At 49.0% G+C, this 18978-nt stretch overlaps 1 protein-coding gene across 6 annotated transcripts; it reads left to right on the top strand.

Moving 5' to 3' along the window:
* Positions 1-494: 494 nt before the first annotated feature.
* KLHL26 (kelch like family member 26) lies at positions 495-18880 on the top strand. Of its 6 annotated transcripts, none has more exons than XM_062014960.1 (4): positions 495-654; positions 12225-12407; positions 15566-16922; positions 18614-18880. In XM_062014960.1, the coding sequence occupies exons 1-4, from the start codon at positions 608-610 to the stop codon at positions 18638-18640; spliced, it is 1614 nt and encodes a 537-aa protein (XP_061870944.1). In that variant the 5' UTR covers positions 495-607; the 3' UTR covers positions 18641-18880. The 6 variants fall into 6 exon arrangements, with proteins under 6 accessions (XP_061870944.1, XP_061870943.1, XP_061870940.1 ...); XM_062014959.1 differs by having other exon boundaries at positions 15566-16941; XM_062014956.1 differs by having other exon boundaries at positions 15566-17129.
* Positions 18881-18978: the final 98 nt, after the last annotated feature.

The raw sequence follows: 18978 nt of genomic DNA, 5'->3' as shown, positions 1-18978 counted from the left end.
CGCTGGGGATGGCCGGCGACAGGACTGCACCCTCTGGAGGGAACCGCCGCTCTTGCACAGCGCGCGTATGGCGGTACAGAAACCGCCTGGTGTGTAGTCATCCCGGCGGTGTGGCGGGAGGCTTTGTCCCCAGGGCCATGGGGAGCAGGGCCGTACCCGCAGCGCCGGGGTCACAACACGCGACGGCCCCTGCAGGAGACGTGTGATGAGTCCAATGGCGAGGGAAAGCGCTCGGCGCTTGGGCACAGCCCAGCGGCACGGACCGGGCCCATGGCGGCCTGAGGGGTGACCCCTGCGACCCCTCAGCCTGGGGCGGTGACAGACGCTGCGACCCCGCAGCTGCGGGGTGACCACGGACCCCTGTGCCCCGTCAGCCGTGGGGAGGTGGCAGCCCCCCGGGACCCCTGAGCCGAGGGATGGGGACGGAGCCGCGGGGCCGCGCGGGGCGGTGACGGGCCCCGGGGGGCGGCGGGGCGGCGCCAGGCCCGGAGGGAGCGGAGCAGCCTCCCGGTTCCCGCCGCGGGCCCCGCTCGCTCCTGCGCCTTTAACGCCGCGGCTCCCGCCGCCTCCCAGCTCGGGGCCCGGCGGCGGCGGCGGCGCAGCGAAGATGGCGGAGTCCGGCGGGGCCGAATTCTCGGCGGAGCGGCCGAGCAGGTGAGCGGGGCCCGGCCGCGGCCTAGGCCGGGGTCCGAGGGCGGGCGGCGGCGGGGCGGGGCGCGGGGCCCGGCCCGGCGGGGCCGCGGCGGGCGGGGGCCGGGTGGGCCCGGGGGCGGCCGCAGCGCTTCGCCTCCTTCCTCCGGCGTCGACGAGCGCCTGTATTAACTGATCTTCCCTTTATTTTTGGGGGGTGCTGGCGAGAGCCCGGTGCGGTGTGCGGGGAGGGAGTGGAGAGGGTGTCCTGGGCAGGGCCTGGGATGAGGGTCCTCTGTAAGATAACTGATAATAACCTTTTCCCTGGTGGAGTTTTACGGGGAGGGAAGCTCTAAAATAGAGATTCTGCCCGGGTAGGGTTTGTAGATCCGCTGGCTTTGGGTTTATAGAGACACCAGGATTATGGGTTGCAGATACACACAAGTTTGTGGTGTTTCAGGCCCACTCTGTTGCACGCCGTCCCTCCATGCAGCAGCCAGCTCCCAGGGTCACTGGTTTGGGTCCCTGTGAGGTCACTCAGACAGCACAAAGTTCGTGGTGGTACCTGGGAGGGTGTTACAGGTGGATCCCTGTGGGTGGTACCTCTTTGTAGAGGAGTTTCTGTTCCCAGGGCTTTTCTGTCTTGTCGCCATCCAAAAGTTGCCGTGTTGGACAGTGTTCAGAAAGTCGTGCTGTCTGCTGTCTCTCGGATGTTACGCTGTCAACCTGTCACTTCAGAGACTCATTTATCCTCAACTCTGTGTTTGCTCCTGAAATAACCACGGTGTATGTCATGCTGAGGAGAGGGAAGCTCTCACAGTCATTGTTGAGCGCTGGAGAAGCCTGTCTGAATTCTCACCTTGTGTATGTATTTTTTCCCCCCCTAACAACTGCCTGTGTAAACTATACGGTCTGTTGCCTGGGGCATTTCATTTTCTCCCTCTGTGCCTCCTTTTTCTCCTCTCTCAGAACAGGAACAGCAGCGCTTTCACATGGGTGTTGGTAGGGCCACTTATCCGGCACTTGGGAGTTTCTCGGTGCTGGGTGTGTAGCAGTGAGAAATGGAAGTAATTTGTTTCAGGGCTGTGATAAATCACCCAGACTAGAGCTGCAGCAGTTTTGCTCCCTGAGCTGTAGCTCCATCGTGTTCCCTATCGCTGCGTGTTTATTTTCTTTGTTTTAAAGTAAAGCCCATTGAAGTTTGGGTACTGCTTCTTGTTGACTGTTAGTCTTCTGTTTCAAAGGATGGATTTATGGGAGAATACAAGGGGAGAGACCTGATGGGGGTCGCTGGACATGCCACATTGTCTCTACAGAGCAAGAGGAGCATTTCATGGGCTTTCCCTATCTGCAGTGATTCCTTGTTAGGTGCTTCCACTTGTGAGTTTCTTGCACTTACAGAGTATTTACTCTCTAAGGCAAAAGGACAGAGTCCTCTCTTGGTGTTACACACATGCCATTTCGGTGCTGCAGTGTTACTCAAACAGCACGGACAGAATTTCCATCTTTGGAATTGCTACTGAGTGGCTGATGCTGGTTACCCTAAGCATGCTGGCTTCCCCCAGGCAGGAAAAGTCACTTATCTGCTGGGATCTTGGCCTTTTGTTCGATAAGGAATATGCTCTAGGAGAAGGTATGGGGAAAAGACTTTCGACACACTGATGGAATGAGATAAGGCCATTGCTATGCATCAAAAAGCAAATGGCCCAAATCTTCTGGATTGAAATAAACTTGCCTTTCTTTCCCCCCCCTTCCTTTCTTTCCTCTGTGGATTGAATTTCCTGAGTAATGGGTTTCATATTTTACCCTCTGTACGGTGTGGAGGGAGAGTTTCAGGCTACAGAAGCCACTCTGTAATACTGTGCTGCTGCTGAAGATGTGCTTTGGGATTAGTGAGCAAGTGCATGCAGGGGAAATGGTGAAATCCATTGGTACCCCCAGGTCAGAGAAGCTCTCTGTGCTTTAGACAAGGAGGCATGTGAATGCTGCTGTGGTGTTGGTTGCACAAAGCAGGGTGACAAAGATCTTGGAAAAACATCTTTTCAGATGCCAGAGAGGATGCTCCCGTGCAGGCCATTAAGCAGGAATTAATTGAGGTGTCCAGACAAGCTGTAGAGGAGAGCTGCAGAGTGTCTCTGACATTGGGAATAATCCCCTGAAGAAAGAAAGGCAGCTAGGTTGGAGAAACACTTTACCAAAACCTCCTGAATATTGTTATACCCTGATGTGTTTGCTGAAAGCCATCCCACCTGTCAAAACCAGAATGCATGAGCGAGGGAAACCCACAGCTCTGCCTTATCTGAAAGTACATGTGTCTGCATTCACATCAAGAGAAAGTCGACTTGAACTCCCCTAACCTTCCTCCTTCTGAAGAAAGTGGTGGGAGAGAGAGCTAATTCAGGAGAGGCTGGAGTAAAACGGTGTTGGGAGCACATCATGGTAAGGGTTGTGCATCTGCCTTGTGTTTCTGTGCCTGGAATCTTAACAGACCTTCAGTCTTCAATTAGACTTTGTTGGTTTTGCCTTTTGAGACTGTTGGAAGTTTAGTTCTGTGTGGTTTCTATGTTCTATACTCTGCCACATGGCAATTTCAAAACAGATTTAGTTGTTAGATCTGGTAGACGTGGTGTAAATGTTTACACTCTAATTGAATCTCTGTAAAAATAACTGCTTGCTTGCTTTCTTGCTTTTTCAACTGGGAGACATCCGAGCTGCAGGTTTGATGTAGACCAAAAGTAAACTTCAGTGATTCTTTAAAGGTTCCTGTCTGACCTCCAAGCTTTGTGTAGTGTTGTAGGGAAGAGCCTTGCATCATGGGACGATGGCTGAGGCATCTTCCAGTTTCTTATTTATATGGGAAATAGATGCTGAACTTGCAGAGAATTCGGTGACTCTCAAGAAGAGCCATTGCTGTAACTTCTGGTGGTCTGGGCTTAACTCTGTTCAAGTGATGCAGTGAGGGTGATGCAGAACTGAGCTGCCCAACAAGCTGGGGAACATCACGATGTTTAGGATGGGCACAAGCCTGTCAGAAGGTAAGTGTGGAGGACTTGGGTAAGGAAGGAAGTGGGCTACAAACAGCTGCAGCAGTAAGAGGATTTGATCCTGGAACTGAATCGGAGTTGGTGTTACGATGCCAAGTGCTGGGGCAGCTGCTTGCATCTGCTAGAAACCATGATTTCTTTAGTTGGCTTTCAAGAGAAATGGTGGTTTTTCTTCTGTTGTCTGCCATTTCGTCATGTTATGTTGCTTTTGCTTCAGATCTCTGGCTGCTCTCAGGCATTAATCCGGAGGGTGGAGGCTCAGGGAGAGGAGAGGCGTGCTGTGGGTCGCTGCATGCTGCAGTGCCTACTCTGCATGGAACTACTCCTGTTGTTTTTATTGCAAGACTGCCCAGAGGATGCAATTGGATGAAGCTGCAGGAACAGGCCGTGACAGATGCTGCTCCAAGCACCTGGGAGTCGAATTTTGCAGTTTTTCTGAGTTTTCCCAGGGCGTGGAGCGAAGGGCCTGGTGCGGTTGCGTGGGAAGGTCACAGAGTGAGTTGCATGGTGGAGGGAACTTTCTGCCCTGCTAGTTGCTGCTGGCAGAGCTGAAACGGGCCATCCCTAGTGGGAAGGTGACCCAGCCACTGCTGAGCTGTGAAGAGCTGGGAAGCTGAGACAGGTCCCATCGCACTTTTGGGTGAAAGCAGCGGTGACTGTGCCACAGATTCAGCTTCACTCTGTTTCCAGAGGTGAAAACGTGATGCTGGAGTGGGGCAAATGGAAGATCAGGGGTGGAGGGAAGCCTAGGGCGGTACCTAGAAAGCCAGCAACCAAGCAGGGCTGAGCTGAGTGTCACTTTTGGGGTGGCCTTGGTGGCTCTGCTGTGCTTCCTGACACCACTAGGTGCCTCTCGGCCTTTGCACAGCAGCTCTGCCACGGGTGCTGCCGGGAGAGGTGTGCAGGGGATGGCGGGCGCAGAACATACCCGCTGCGGCTTCTGGCTGCTAAAGCCACCTCCGTGGGGTGTTGTTAAAAGGATGGGTCTGCTTTTTGCATTTTCCTTTTCTCCAGAGCTGGGGGTTGGCAGGGTTTGACTGGAAGAGCTTATGGTGGGAGAAACGTGGAGCTGTTGAAGGCAGCGCTGTCAGCAGGAGTATCGGGTGTACCAAGTGCCTGTACTTGGCTGTGTACCGTGGATACACGGGCAAATTTAACATGGTGTAAACTCCACTGTCCTTCTGGGGGTCCTTGTGTGGCTGGCTGAGCTCGGGAGCAATGGCAGGCAGCTGACTTTTTCATTGCTGTGATACTGCCTGTGGCTGCCAGAGTAATTTATACGCTTAGAGTGATTTTTATATTTGCTCAGTTTGTTCCTGGCTCAGCAGGATTAGGTTTGAGGCTGACAAGAATATAATTATGGCAATGTTTGGGGAGTGGAGTAATACCTTCCTATTCTTGGTCATTGTAAAAATACAGGTTGAGATTGTAGAGGGGCAGGGTGTTGTTCAGGATGGGTGATGCGTGTTGCCTGCTCCACGCTCTCTGCTGCCGGAGGAGAGTCGGGGCAGGGCTGCAGGAAAATCCTGTACAGGACAAAATCCTCTGCAGTAGCTCTGGATATGGGTAGAGAGAAGAGAAATGGCAGATCCTGGTAAGTGATCATCTCAGCCTGATGTTTTGTGCCCTTCCAAGACCCCAGTGCTACCAGTGTGCAAATCTGGGTTCACAGAGCCCTCATCTGAGACTTGGGTTTGCCACTTGAGGTGCTGAATGAAGAGGACCAAACTGATTCTCCCATTTGTCCCTGCACCAGCATAAAGATGACTTTGGCTCTGTGACAGAAACATTATTAAGAGTCTTGTTCTTTCTCCTTCCCACCCCCCTGCCTCCAATTTGTCCTGGGTACAGCATGTACTGACCAGTCCCTCACGTTGAAACTCCATGAAGTGGCACAAGGTTTCATATGTTCAGATGTTTCACCCTTCACTTTTTTCACTCTGAGCTCCAATGCTCCTTTTTACCAGGCCAGCCAGCTTTTGACAGCCAGCCAGTTTTATTAGTGTTTTTAGCAGAAACCAAGATCCCACCTCCTTTGGCTTGCAAACAACCTACCGATTGAAGCCTGCGAGCAGAATATATTTGTGTGTGTGTGTGTGTGTGTGTGTGCTGAGCCCTGTGTGAGTCCAGCTCAGAAAAACAACAGAAAGAAAAAAAACAGGTTTGGAAATGTGTCTGGGACTTTTCAGGGGACAAAAAACCCCAGTATCTTGTAAGAAATTAAGTTTAAAAGCCTCTTGCTTCGACTTGCTGCCTTACCTTTGGTTTAGAGGGTCTCCTTGGGTCCAGCTTGGGAGCAGCAGGATGCAGATAAGCGAATAAGGGGATCAGTAGGATCTGATTCAGAAAGCACTTTAAAAGGCCACATTAAGGTAGCTGCAGGCTTCTGTGAAAGATGTCTTTAATTGCTGTTTTCACTTAATTGCAAAGCTACATCTGGCATGGGTTGTCCAGCCATGGAGAGCTTGAGAGCCCAGGGGCACCCCATCTGTCTTCCAAGACCCTGGTTGTCTCTTTGTGAGAAGGACAAGCCTTTTGGGTCCCTGTAATGCAAATAAAAAAGCTTGGTTTGTTCTTTTTTAAAAATCAGTGAATGTTACATGTTCTCCCTTTGCTGGACATTGACTTCCCTTCAGTTGTCAAGGCTTGAAGTGTCAAAGGTGAGACTTTTCAAACTTCGCTGCTCACCTGCAGGCATTTTGCAGACAGACCACGTTTTTTGCACACATTTCTCCTTCTAAAATTCAGACTCATTTATAATCTCTTTATTTGAGCACTCCAAATCGCTACTGACTTTTAAATAGAGTTATTAGTCTCAGGCTTTCCACTCGTATTTATTGCAGTTGATGAAGGAGAGGGTGTCAGGAGAGGAAAGTGAGTGGAGGCAGAGGAGAGAAAGTGGAGAAGTTAAGGGAAGGAGGTGGAAAAGGGAACAAAGAAATGGATTAAATGAGTTTTGCTTGCATATCTTTCCTAAGGATGGTTATGTTTCTCAGGAAAACATCCCTTTCATTTGATGTGTTAATGTTTAATTAGTTGCTGATCATTGAGGCCTTACTGTTATCGCTAATTTGGGCAGGGAAACAATGGTACATAGTGTTTCTGATGGGGTGCTGGTGACAGTCTTGCTTGCTGCTAGGAACCTAAGTAGGTTAACAGGGCGGGTGTTTTCAAGTCTCATGGCCTGGCAGCATCTTCCTTGCCCCCAAACTTCAAGGAAGCCTCTTGATGCCTTTTCACTGGGGGGTGTAAAGGCCACGGCAGCGTTGTCTGAAAGTCCTGACCCGAGTCCATGCAGCAGCAAATGTACAGTGAGAGGTTTAGCCTTTTTGCCCTAATGGAACATTTGTTAGTGTGCAGTGCTGAAAACTCATTTTCATCATCTGGGCATGTGATATAAAGCCTCAGGATCTGAAATATTACAGTAACCATGGCTACCAGTGACTTATCTGAGGGAGTTTGACTTTTGTTTTGATTTTAAGTGTCTTAATTGTAGTTTAAAAATCAGAATCTGAATGTGTTTTTTACTTAGGCATGAAACTAAAGGCATGAAATGATTTGCATTATTAAAATATCTATAATGCTGCCTTTCAAAGGTTCTTAAAGAAGGTCCTTAATATTCATACCCTATGTTCTAAATAAAGTTACTCTTCAGCTTTGTTAGTCCCGTGGCTCTCACCGTGAAAAAACCCCTCTTGCAGGCTTGGGTGCTCAGAAGGTGCCTCACTGGCTATTTTGCAATCTCCAGTCCTTTGTTTATCCCCAGAAAATCTGTAGCATTTGGTACTTGGTGCATGCAAACACACACACACACACACACACTGCTCCTTTTCTTCCCTCCTCTTTTGTACCCCAGCCATGCCCCGCGGGGTCCTACCTTTAGAGCTTGTGTTTGCTGTAGAGGCTGACTGTTGGAAGTTTGCCCTGCTTAGAAATCTTGCCAACCCCCTCGAGTTTGTCCTGTATGAAAAATTACCAAGCACCACCTGCCCAGAGAGTGGGAAAACGTGGGTGGATATCAGCAAGGATGCTGAACTGGGATGGAGAGTGAGGCTCTCTGGCACTGAACTCTCCCTCCTTCCAAAGCGCACACTGTTATAAAAGAAGAGGCAGAAGACAACAGGCAGTTGTGCAGCAGAAGATCTTTCTTATTTAATTCAATCACTGCAATGTTATAATCTGGTTGGTATAATTCTCTCCATTTGTACTTGTGCAGTAGTTGCAAACATGCTGAAATGTGAACTTGGGCTCGGTAAGCCTTTAATTCCAGCTTTGATGTTTTTAATCATCAGCACAGATTTGGTAAAAATGATTCATTAGCTTGAAACGCATCTTGGATTACACGTGGTGTTGTGGAGAGTCGAGGAGGCAGAGACAGGGGATGGTTGTTCTCTGGGATATTCTTTGTGCCTCATCTGAACTGTGATTCTTGAAGTAGGGCCCTTAAATATCTCTCAGCCCATCAGCTTCAGGGGCCTCTTGGGCTCAGCCCTGTGTTCTGATGTGTTCTCTCTACTTCTGATCAAAAATCAAGCAGCCCTTGTTCAGAAAGGTCTCGGCTACGGATGCGGTCAGCGTGCTTGGGGCAAGGATGAGCACATGGCCCAGCTCCTGAAATAGGTGCAGCAGCAGCAGGAGGATTTCTGGGCTTGTTTGCCTTCCCTGTCTGGCTGGAACCACTCCCTTAACCCTTGCTTTAGCATTTTCACAAGCCTTCAACGTGTGTGCGGTTTCGAGTTGATTTCTCCCAACCTACGGTCACATGTGCCACGCTGAACTCTGTCCTGCAGTGACTGGAGAGGATTGAAAGCAATCTGGCTTCAGACCAGCAGCTTGGAGACAAATCCTCAATCCCATTACATGTTCCCTTTCTCAAAATGGGGTACCACTGATGTTATCGGAGTCTTTGAGGCTGCTGCCCAAAATGGATCGCTCCTGAATCGACGTGTCTGTTCAGTCCCAGCTGCCCCCTCCACTCCTGCAATGGATGCAGTTACATGAATATAAAGATGCCTTTCACTGCTACAGCTGTTTCCATGTGGAAAGTGGGATTTTTATTCCAGTGGAGTCACCTTTATAGCAATATACTCCTGTTAGAGGCCCTGATCGTGTAAATGTTTTCAGGTCTGCTTGCAGATCCCTGTGAAGCCCGTGGGATGGGCACTGGAAGTGCTGCCTGATGTGAACGTGACTTTCAGGCTTTACATTTCTTGCAAAGGATGAATGTGGCTGAGTACAACCAGACACACTTGACCTTCCTTTGGGCTTGGCCCCTGCCAAAGGATGCTGCGGGCACAGAAACCTCTGCAAGGCTCTGGGGCAGGGCAAGGACATCACTCAGCACCATCCTTCTGAGGACAAAGATGAAAACCCAAGGAAAATTCCAGAAGCTCTCCAGCCCTGCCTCCCTCAGAAAGGGAAGGGGGAAAGGGTGGAATAAACACTTTCTCACTGTTGTGTGATGAAATGCTTTTATCTTGAAGGCATGTTCTGAACTGCTGAGGAGGAGATGCAACTCTTCCCAAGTTTGTCTGCGAGGCTGTTTCTCCTGTAACAAATTGTTAAGCAACAAGTACATGGCATATTCAGATCTCAAATAAGATAGGGACAGCCTCACAAAGGCTCTTTCAGATGTTCAAGGCTTCCTTTTGTGGCTTTTTCCCGCCCCCCCTAGACTCTGCCATCCAACTGCTGCCTCTCTCATCCCCTGTTCCTAGAGGAGTGGGAAGCAAGGCCAGGCAGCACAATGCACCTACAGCCGCCTGCCTCGAGCCAAAGCTGCTTTTATCACAGATCCCTTTAGACTAACAGCCCTGCAAACACAGTTTTTTTTTCCTGTTTTCTCACCTCCCCCCTCTTTGTTTTTTTAGTAAAGTCTCTTACTTGATTTTTCATGCTTTGTGCTGATTTGCTTTTGCTTCCAGTTTGTGTGTTTCTTCTCATCATTCTCTTTTTCTTTTTTACAGACTGCAGAGAACTGGACATTATCAATGTCTCTCTTACTGATAGGTTTTGTTCTGCCTTTCCCCTCCTCCCCCCCTCTCCCCTGGAAGATTGTGTAATCATTGGATCCTTTATTCTATACCTGTAAACAGAGGAAGGAACTAGTACAGGGAGTTTTTCAGGGATAGCTGCTCACAATTACCTATTGAGATGAATTGCATATGCCAACATGTTTATGCCAGCACAGAAATATCTAGCTGCCCAGATTTAGTCCTCTATCTACTTTAAACTCACATTGTGGTTATTAACAGTGCCTGTAAAAGTTAATTGATAAAAAGGAAGAAAGAGGAATATTTGTTCAGGTAAAGCTCGTTGTTTGCAGAGGCGCCCGCACTGGGAGGGTTGTGGATGGAGTGAAGGCAATGGTGTAGGGAGAAGCACTTGGCTGGGAAAAGGAATGTTTCAAAGTGGTCTGAAGAAAACCTGCTAAAGAACGTTCCCATGAGAAGAATCCTGCAGGAGATCGAGTCTGACCAAGTTATGGCAGACTCAGGAGTGACCATCTCCCAGGCGAGCTGCAGAAGCTGTGTGTATTTTAGCTGTCCATTGTGAAGCAAAATGAGTTTGCTGGGTCAATGATACCTTGCTCAGAGACGAGATCATTTCCCAGCTCATGCTTGATGTTTCCTCCTTTAGCCTCCAGCGAATCAAAGCCATTGTTCCGGAGAGGAGAGTAAAAGGAGTTTGAGGTGATGAATATTCATGCACTCGCTCCCTCCCATCTCTTTCCTCTTTTGCCATGGGAAGAGCTGGAGTGGACAGACATTTCTTGGCTCGCAGAGTAATGGATAAAGGTCTTGTCAGCAACTGACTTTTGGCTAATCCTTTTTATTCTAGGAGGGATGTTGTAGCTGGATTCCACTCTCTGAACTAAGACTTTTTTAGTATGCTTTGACTTTAAAGTAGGAATTTCGGATCTGTGCTACAAGAAGCACAGCTGACTGGTATCAGCCACCCCAGGAGGAACTTGTATCAATCTTGAGGCACGTTCCCAAACATGAGGGCTTTTAAGCCAGACTGCAAAGATTTAATATCTGCATCCTGCAGCATCCCAAAGAGCTCTAGAGCTGCTAGCACAAGGCTGCTGCCCTCTCAGTGCTCTGATGAACATCACAGATTTCCCCTAACTTGCCTCTTCTGTAAAGCTTGCAGGAAATTGCGGTCTGATAAGTTCTGCAAGTAGCAAGCCCTGTTCATTGTTCCTTATTGTTTGAGAATTGTTTACATCCCCTTTTTTTGTTATCCTACCTCCCTGACTCTTCTCTGACCTTGCTTACTTGTTTTGTCCATTGTTTGCGTGGCTTTTGTTGTTGTTTAGGCAGGGAATTCTTAGGGACGGTTGTTAGCAAACGGTAGGGTTCTCCAGCCCCTGGTGCACTGGGGCTTTGTCTCTCTACTATTTTATTTTCTACCTAAAAAATCATAACAGTTCTTTAAGTACAGTCCTAAGCACACTGTCCCTCTGTGGGCTCGGCAGCAAGTGATGCAGCTTTCCAGATTCGGTGTGATCCACTTGGGAGTTTTTACATCACATTTCCATAAACTATTTCTTAAAATGCAGTGACCAAATAGCAAGATGCTTCTGAAAACATAAACCCCATCCTGATTACTGCTCCTTGTGCATGTTTTCTTTCCCAGAAGGACTCGGATCTTGATCCTGAAAAGTAGTTCAGAGTGGGATTGAATTTGCAGATGAATTGAGGATCCCACGCTCCTGTGGGTGTGAGTGGTCCCTGTTTCGTGGGCAGGACATGCTGGCCCTGCTGTCGCCTTCCTCAGGACATCTGCAGCAGAATTGTAGTGGTTTTCAGAGAGGCACACAGCATCTAGTAGTCTTTTCCACTTGTGCAGAGATAACTGCTGATTTTCACCTCCCAGTGCAGTGTTCTCGCTGACAAGTGCATCTGAGGCCAAGTGAATCTAAGAATGATGCTCTCTGTGTTGGGGAACACGTGCGAGAGGCATTGGGAGAACCAAAGCAATATTGACACTGGGAGGGGACTGTTTACAGTGCAGTTCAAACAGTCAGTGTTATGTAGAGCAGCCAGTGCTATGTAAGATCTTGCTTTTGCTCCTCAGGGGTCAGGAATAAGGAGAGGGTCAAATAGGGCTAGCAGGGCTGTCCTTGGGCAGTACAGCTGCAGTCAGGATAGGTGGTGAGAAGAGTAAGCAACTGTGCTTCAGCCTCGTGGCTGAAGTCAAGGTCAGGGTGGACTCTGGGGTAGTTGTAGCGTGGGGACACCAATGTTCCCTGGAGATTTTGGCCTCACTAGCTGGTGTTTGGATGGTCTCTGAGGCCCACGTGTGCTGCAGCATGATGGGCTGTTGGGAAGGCCAAAGTATAACTTAAACATTTGGAAGTCTCTCTTGTGCTGGGAGAAGGGAATACAACTGAGGTACTGATGTCATGATGTTCTGTGTGGCTATTGAGCTGGGAGTTTGTGTTCAAACTGCTTCACGTTACGGTATCTTCCCCAGCATGCTTTGTAGGTATACCACATATTGTTTTAATTTAAAACCAGCCTGTCTCTCTTGTTCTGTTTTTAGCATGGCTGACAAGAACAGCACCCTGAAATGCACGTTCTCTGCTCCTGGCCACAGCACCACTCTACTGCAGGGACTGGCCTCGCTCCGAGCTCAGGCTCAGCTGCTTGATGTCATCCTCACTATAAATAATGAAGTGTTTCAGGTTCATAAAGTTGTCTTGGCTGCCTGCAGTGACTATTTCAGGTGAGAATCCAATAGGGAAGCAGGCATTTTTACCTTTCCCGTTGCTTTTCTGTTTCCCCATCCTCCCCCACCCCAACCTTCCCACCACACCCCAAAATCACACCCACGCACAACCCCTTGGAGGTACCATTTGCCCCATGGATGTCGATGGGACTACCTGCAGGCACGCAGGGGCTCGGAGCCAGGCACTCTGCATGCAGATCAGGTTTGTTTGAATGCATCCTCTGGGCCAAGATGCAAGTTCAAGCCCAGGTCTTGAACCCACCTCTGCAGCAGCATTGGTAGGTGCTCTGCCTGCTGAAGGAAACAGGCTTTTTGCCCTGGAGCTGCCTGAGATGCTTCCGAAGTGGCAGCTCTGAAATGAGTCATCCCATTGAGATGGTGCCCATTGTAAATACACTCCTGTTATCTCTAAATACCTCTGATCTGTCTGTGGTGTTGATGTTCACAGGCAGCAGGGTATGAAGCAGCTTGCTGGTACATTGCCCACACCGCTGGGAGACAGCAAAGAATTGTCCCATCTTGTGTGGGTAGAAAACTAAAGCGTGGAGATGAGTTTTATCAGCCAAATTAATGCAGGGTGAGCCAATTGCAGAGCAGGAAACCTAGTCTTTAGCAAAAATACGTATTCATCCATCTTGCCTCTGTCAAACTCCCTTGTAACGATTCTCTGACTTGGAATGACTTCTCTATGACTTCTCTTTTGGATTAGGGTTCTTTTCTGGCACCCCTGGTGAGAGACATGCTGGGGGCAAGGGGTGTGGGGAAGGTTCAGAACAACAGGAAACTTGGCCTGGATGTCCTTCTGGACCACAGGTCACAACCAGTAAAGGTGGGAAGGGGGCTGTTCAGCAGGGTCTGCAGTCCCTTCCTGAGTAGATTCCTTCCCAAGCCAAGCAGACTGGTTTGCTGAGCAGATAACCAAGAACAAGGGGCTTCAGTATCCCTTGGCACCTCCCTTCTATCCCTTCACCCATTTCCTCAGCTGCTCTGATGATGCCTCTCTTAGGTACACATGACTTTTCTATGCTGTTCTCTCTCCCTTCGGTAACGTAAACCCTCCAGGCTTATCACTCTCCCTAACAGGCATGCAATTAATGATGGAGCTGATCCCCCACCAAATGCTAATAGCACTATTTGTATTCATAAATGCTGGATGCAGTGGCACTGCTAGTGTGTTTTCGCTGTCGAAACATAATTGCTGAGTAGGTTTCTTGTTATAACTTCTGTGGAGCTAAGGAAGGTTGTCCTGGGGAACAATGGCACAATAATCTAGCCTTTGAAAATACTCTGTTGTTATGCAGAAGGGGGGAGGGAAAAGAGTGAAATTGAGGCCTTTATATAATCAGCATTTTAGAACCATAACACTTTTGAAAGGAGTTGCATTCTATCTGATGGTTTGTCTTCATCATGGCAACAGTAATGCTTTTTATTCCTTTCCTCGTGCTCATTCAGCTCTGTGTAGCTGAGGCAGGAGCACACATGTGTGTGCACGTCCTCTGGGGCAGGGGATCAGGGCAGCGGGCTGTTCTGCGCCAGGGGATATGCGAGGGGATTTTAGCAGAATGCTCTCATCTGCTTTATGGACAAATAATTGCGAACAGTATCCTGGTCACTCGGTTACAGAAAGCTGATTTCCTATGCAGATATTTCCTTATTTAGGTCATTTAGGATTTCTTGGGTTTATGCTGGACGGCAGCAGGTTTTCGAGCCTGGTTTGGACGGGAAACTTGGACCTCCTGTTTTTTTGACAGTGTTCCCAAGATATTGCTTTATCCCTCTGTTGATGCAGAAGAGCAGGGTCTGTTCAGCATTTTTTCTGACTGACTTGCACCCTGGAGTCACTGCAGCTTCCTACGGCAGCTCTAACCACGGCGCCCCTTCGCAGTGAATTTACCTTTCCTGTGGAGAAGGGCAGGTTATCGATGGTGGCAAAACCAGCCCCAAACATGCAGGCAGCTGCTTAAAAAGCCTTTTGGTTGCCATTCCGTAGCCAGACTGTGACATACAGTGGCAGTGAGCGGTGAAATTCCATATCACAGCTCTTCCAGCAACCTGGTTTGACTTTGGCTTCCCCAGAACCGCTCTGCTACTGCTTGTTGAACGCTACACAGAGCGCAAACCTTTGCCCCCGAGCTATCCATATATAACAAAAACTGCTGAAACTTAATGTAAACGTATAAAAACCAAATGTGCAGTTACGTCCCCGTCACACCCACCGGCCCTGCGGCTGGGAAACGCAGCGCTGCTCTCCGAGAGTGCTTTATGAGATGTCTGAGCGCAGCCCTTGGCGTGGTATGTGCTTCCTGTGGAATTTAGAAGCCTCCCAAGGAGGTGATCTAGGGCCTAATCTCTGCGTGGCCTGGTCAACTGATGTGCTTGCAGCTGTGCTGTAACAAAATCTTCTTTTCTTGGGTTGGGTTTTTTTTTGGTTTAATTGCCTGTTAGCCCCCTGCCGTCGCCCTGTGTCATGACAGACCTTCTCTGAAGTGGCTGCAGCTCCTATTTTTCTTAAGGCATTGGGGATGAACCTTGGAGGGGAAGCTGTGTTGTGGTTACCAAAGCTGTTCGTAGGATGTGTTGCATCTGCAATATTTAAGCCATTTTGTAGCTAGCCTACAGTATAATGGGCTGACTGAAATCTGCAGGCAAGCTCAGAGGATTGCTGACCTCCCAAACACAGGTGTCTGCTGAGGTATGTTCTTTCTTTGTGCTCACAAATCCTGTGTAAACTCTTTTGGGTATCGTTACCGCTGCTGGTGCGGGTCCCGTTGTGTCCTTTGGTTGGTGAGTGCCACAGAGTCGTTGGTGTCCAGCGTTCCACATCCCCTGCTCTGGTAGCTCTGCCTACTTCCAGAAGCTTTGTCTTGTAGTCTGCTCTTGTTTATGCTGCCAGTAGGATTGGAAAAGTGAACTTTGTGAATATTACTTCTCGGTGCACTGTTTATGCAAGCTTTATATAAGCCATTGCACGCTCTGGTTTCTCCTGGCTTTTAGAGATTTAGCCTTGACTTGTTCCTCCCCTTTCCACATCTTTCTTAAGAGAATCAGTATGTTTAAAACAAAACCAAAAAACAACATAAAACCCTGAAGTGATACATCATTTTACACTTATTTAAAAGGGGGGAAAAAAATTGTGTTTGTGTTTTGACCTCCAGGGCCATGTTCACAGGCGGGATGAGAGAAGCCAGCCAGGATGTGATCGAACTGAAAGGTGTATCTGCAAAAGGACTGAAACATATCATTGACTTTGCATACAGCGCTGAAGTGACTCTTGATCTTGACTGTATTCAGGATGTGCTGGGAGCTGCTGTCTTCCTCCAGATGGTGCCTGTCGTGGAGCTCTGCGAAGAATTTCTGAAGTCTGCCATGAGCGTGGAAACGTGTCTCAATATCGGGCAGATGGCCACCACCTTTAGCCTCGCATCCTTGAAGGAATCGGTCGATGCATTCACTTTTAGGCATTTCCTCCAGATCTCTGAGGAAGAGGATTTCCTCCACCTGCCACTGGAGCGCCTCGTCTTCTTCTTGCAGAGCAATAAACTGAAAAGCTGCAGTGAAATAGACCTGTTCCGCGCCGCCGTCCGCTGGCTGCAGTACGACCCGACGCGCCGTGCCAACGCCAGCCAGGTGCTCTGCCACATCCGCTTCCCTCTCATGAAGTCCTCGGAGCTGGTGGACAGCGTCCAGACCTTGGACATCATGGTGGAGGACGTCTTGTGCCGACAGTATTTGCTGGAAGCCTTCAATTACCAGATCCTGCCCTTTCGCCAGCACGAGATGCAGTCCCCTCGCACCACCATCCGCTCGGATGTCCTGTCCCTCATCACCTTCGGTGGCACCCCTTACACCGACAACGACCGCACGGTGAGCTGCAAAGTCTACTACCTGCCGGACGCCAGCGTGCGCCAGTTCAAGGAGCTGACGGAAATGGAGGTGGGCAGCAGCCACTCCTGCGTGGCCGTGCTGGACAACTTCGTCTACATCGTAGGAGGGCAGCACCTGCAGTACCGCAGCGGCGAGGGAGCCGTGGATATCTGCTACCGTTACGATCCGCACCTGAACCAGTGGCTGCGCATCCAGGCCATGCAGGAGAGCAGGATCCAGTTCCAGCTCAACGTCCTCCACGGCATGGTGTATGCCACGGGAGGGAGGAACCGCTCGGGCAGCCTGGCTTCCGTAGAGAAGTATTGCCCCAAAAATAACGAGTGGACTTACGTGTGCTCCTTGAAACGCAGGACGTGGGGACATGCCGGAGCCACGGTGGGGGACAAGCTGTACATCTCGGGTGGGTACGGCATCTCGGTGGAGGACAAAAAAGCCCTGCACTGTTACGACCCTGCAGTGGATCAGTGGGAGTTTAAAACCCCCATGAATGAACCCAGAGTTCTGCACGCCATGGTCAGTGCAAACAGTCGCATTTACGCTCTGGGAGGCCGCATGGACCACGTTGACCGTTGCTTTGATGTTTTGGCTGTGGAATATTACGTGCCTGAAACAGACCAATGGACCACGGTGAGCCCCATGCGTGCAGGTCAGTCAGAAGCTGGCTGTTGTTTACTAGAGAAAAAGATCTATATCGTAGGAGGATACAACTGGCATCTGAACAATGTCACGAGCATTGTGCAGGTGTACAACACAGAAACGGATGAATGGGAAAGGGACCTGCATTTCCCAGAATCTTTTGCTGGGATAGCCTGTGCTCCAGTCATACTGCCCCAGGTAACCACCCAGAGGTAACAGCACACCTCCCTGTCAGCCCAGCGAAGTCAGTCGCCTGTGTTGCATGTTAGCAGGATGCTGTGGTGTTTCTTTGTTGTTTGCAAATGCTATTGTGCATTTTGTGGGTGAGGGAAGGAGAAAAAAACAGCTTGTGTTCCCTCCCCCGTAAAGTCCCTCCTCCTCTTATGTAGTGTTCTGGCAAGCTCCTTTCATCAGGAGCACTTGTCAGCTAGTTAGACTTAACAGATGTTACAGCTGGAAAAAGCTTTTCTTTTCTTTCTGTTTTTTTTTTGTGATGGGGGGGTGCATTTTGCCAACTTTTCCTATTTTTAACGATGCTACAGGAACAGGCTGCCCAGGGAGGGTGTGGAGGCTCCTTCCTTGGAGGGCTTCAAGACCCACCTGGACACGTTCCTGTGCAGCCTGATCTAGGTGGGAGCTGCTTCTGCAGGGGGCTTGGATTGGATGAGATCTAAAGCTCCCTTCCAACCCTCACCATTCTATGATTCTATGATACACATTGCAAACATTGACAGCTCAGGAGTAACTTACCTACTGTGGGGTGTTCAAAGGAGTTCAGGTGTGATTTTTATCAATAGCTCCAAAAATCATTGTATGTTGCTCTGTTGTTTTTTTTTAGCAAACAAAAAAAGCCAAAACCTGTATAACATACTGACCTCCAGAAGCAATAAAGGGACAGTGGGGGCTAGAAGAGCTCTGGTGCTTGGATTCTGGCAGCATTTTCTTGCTTTTCAAAGCTGACTTCTTCTTTTTTCCCCTGCACACCTCTGATCTCAGTTGGTTCTTCACTGCTTGGATGACACCCTTCCTCACACCCTCCAGATAGCAGCATGATACCCTAGTCCAGAAATCCTCCCTTCCTCGGGGCATCCAATGTTTGCAACACTAAAGCCATGTTGGGAGCTCGATTAGATATAAACTGGCATGATTTTTTTATAACTGCCAAGAATTTCTTTGGCTTCCCTGGCAATAAAAGCTCTGCAGCTGCACATCTGGGCCGAGCCACCCCAGCAAAGAGCACCCAAGGTTCTGCTTTAGGACCCAGCTGCCTTTCCCTTTCCCCCAGCCCTCCACCAGTACGTGTCCATCCAAACTCTTCCTACAGTAAAGGAGGTGGGTGCTACTTCTTCATAAGCTTGAAACTTTTCTCCCTTGACTTGTAAATAAGACACTTGGCATCATGATATGGTGGAAGTCCAAGTGGAATGGTTTTCTTCTTGTGGTTGTCTTTGCCAGTGAGTGATTGAAATTAAGAGATTCCTGTCGTTTTTGTAGGCTCTGTGTTTACAGCACAGAACACTGTTACTCCCTGAACTTTCCTTTCCTCCAAGCCATTGTTTTTCTAATTAATTTGACTGATGAACGAATTGAAACTTTCTCCTTGTATCAGGTATTCTGTTCCAAGGGCTTTGTTTTGTACCTGTAGGAGTTGGATTCTGATGGATGCAGTCCTCTTTTTACAGAAACCGTCGTGTTCTGCCGTGGAATAAATACTGTGCTGTAACCTTTAGAGATGATATCTACTGTCTGTTTTGCCAACAAACCATTGACCAGGCCTGTGTAAAGCATGAACTCCATACCTCAGATCCACTCAGTGAGACTCTTCTCTAATAATGAAATCGAAGCACCTTTGGGTTTGATACGGGGGAGAACACACGCTCCTCGGTTCAGCTCTGCATTCTAAATCTACAGTGATGCACAGTTTCATCTGTTCCTATCTATTTGCTGGTTTGCCAATAATAAATTAATGAAAAGTACTTGTTGTTGTATAATATGCTCGAGTCAGTGGGCAAGCTCCCCTTTCTCGCTCTCGGGCAGTTAATTTACT

Source organism: Colius striatus, chromosome 25 (assembly GCF_028858725.1).
Source record: "Colius striatus isolate bColStr4 chromosome 25, bColStr4.1.hap1, whole genome shotgun sequence".
Classification (NCBI taxonomy): Eukaryota; Metazoa; Chordata; class Aves; order Coliiformes; family Coliidae; genus Colius; species Colius striatus.
Note: the sequence above shows the minus strand (reverse complement) of the source record. Positions and strands in the feature narration are given on the sequence as shown.

Coding starts and splice junctions, on each gene's coding strand:
- KLHL26 (XM_062014955.1), top strand. CDS start 608: ATGGCGGAGTCCGGCGGGGCCGAATTCTCGGCGGAGCGGCCGAGCAG. Junction 12,408..15,565: donor GCCTGCAGTGACTATTTCAG/GTGAGAATCCAA, acceptor TTTGACCTCCAG/GGCCATGTTCACAGGCGGGA. Junction 17,130..18,576: donor CTCCAGTCATACTGCCCCAG/GTAACCACCCAG, acceptor TTGTACCTGTAG/GAGTTGGATTCTGATGGATG.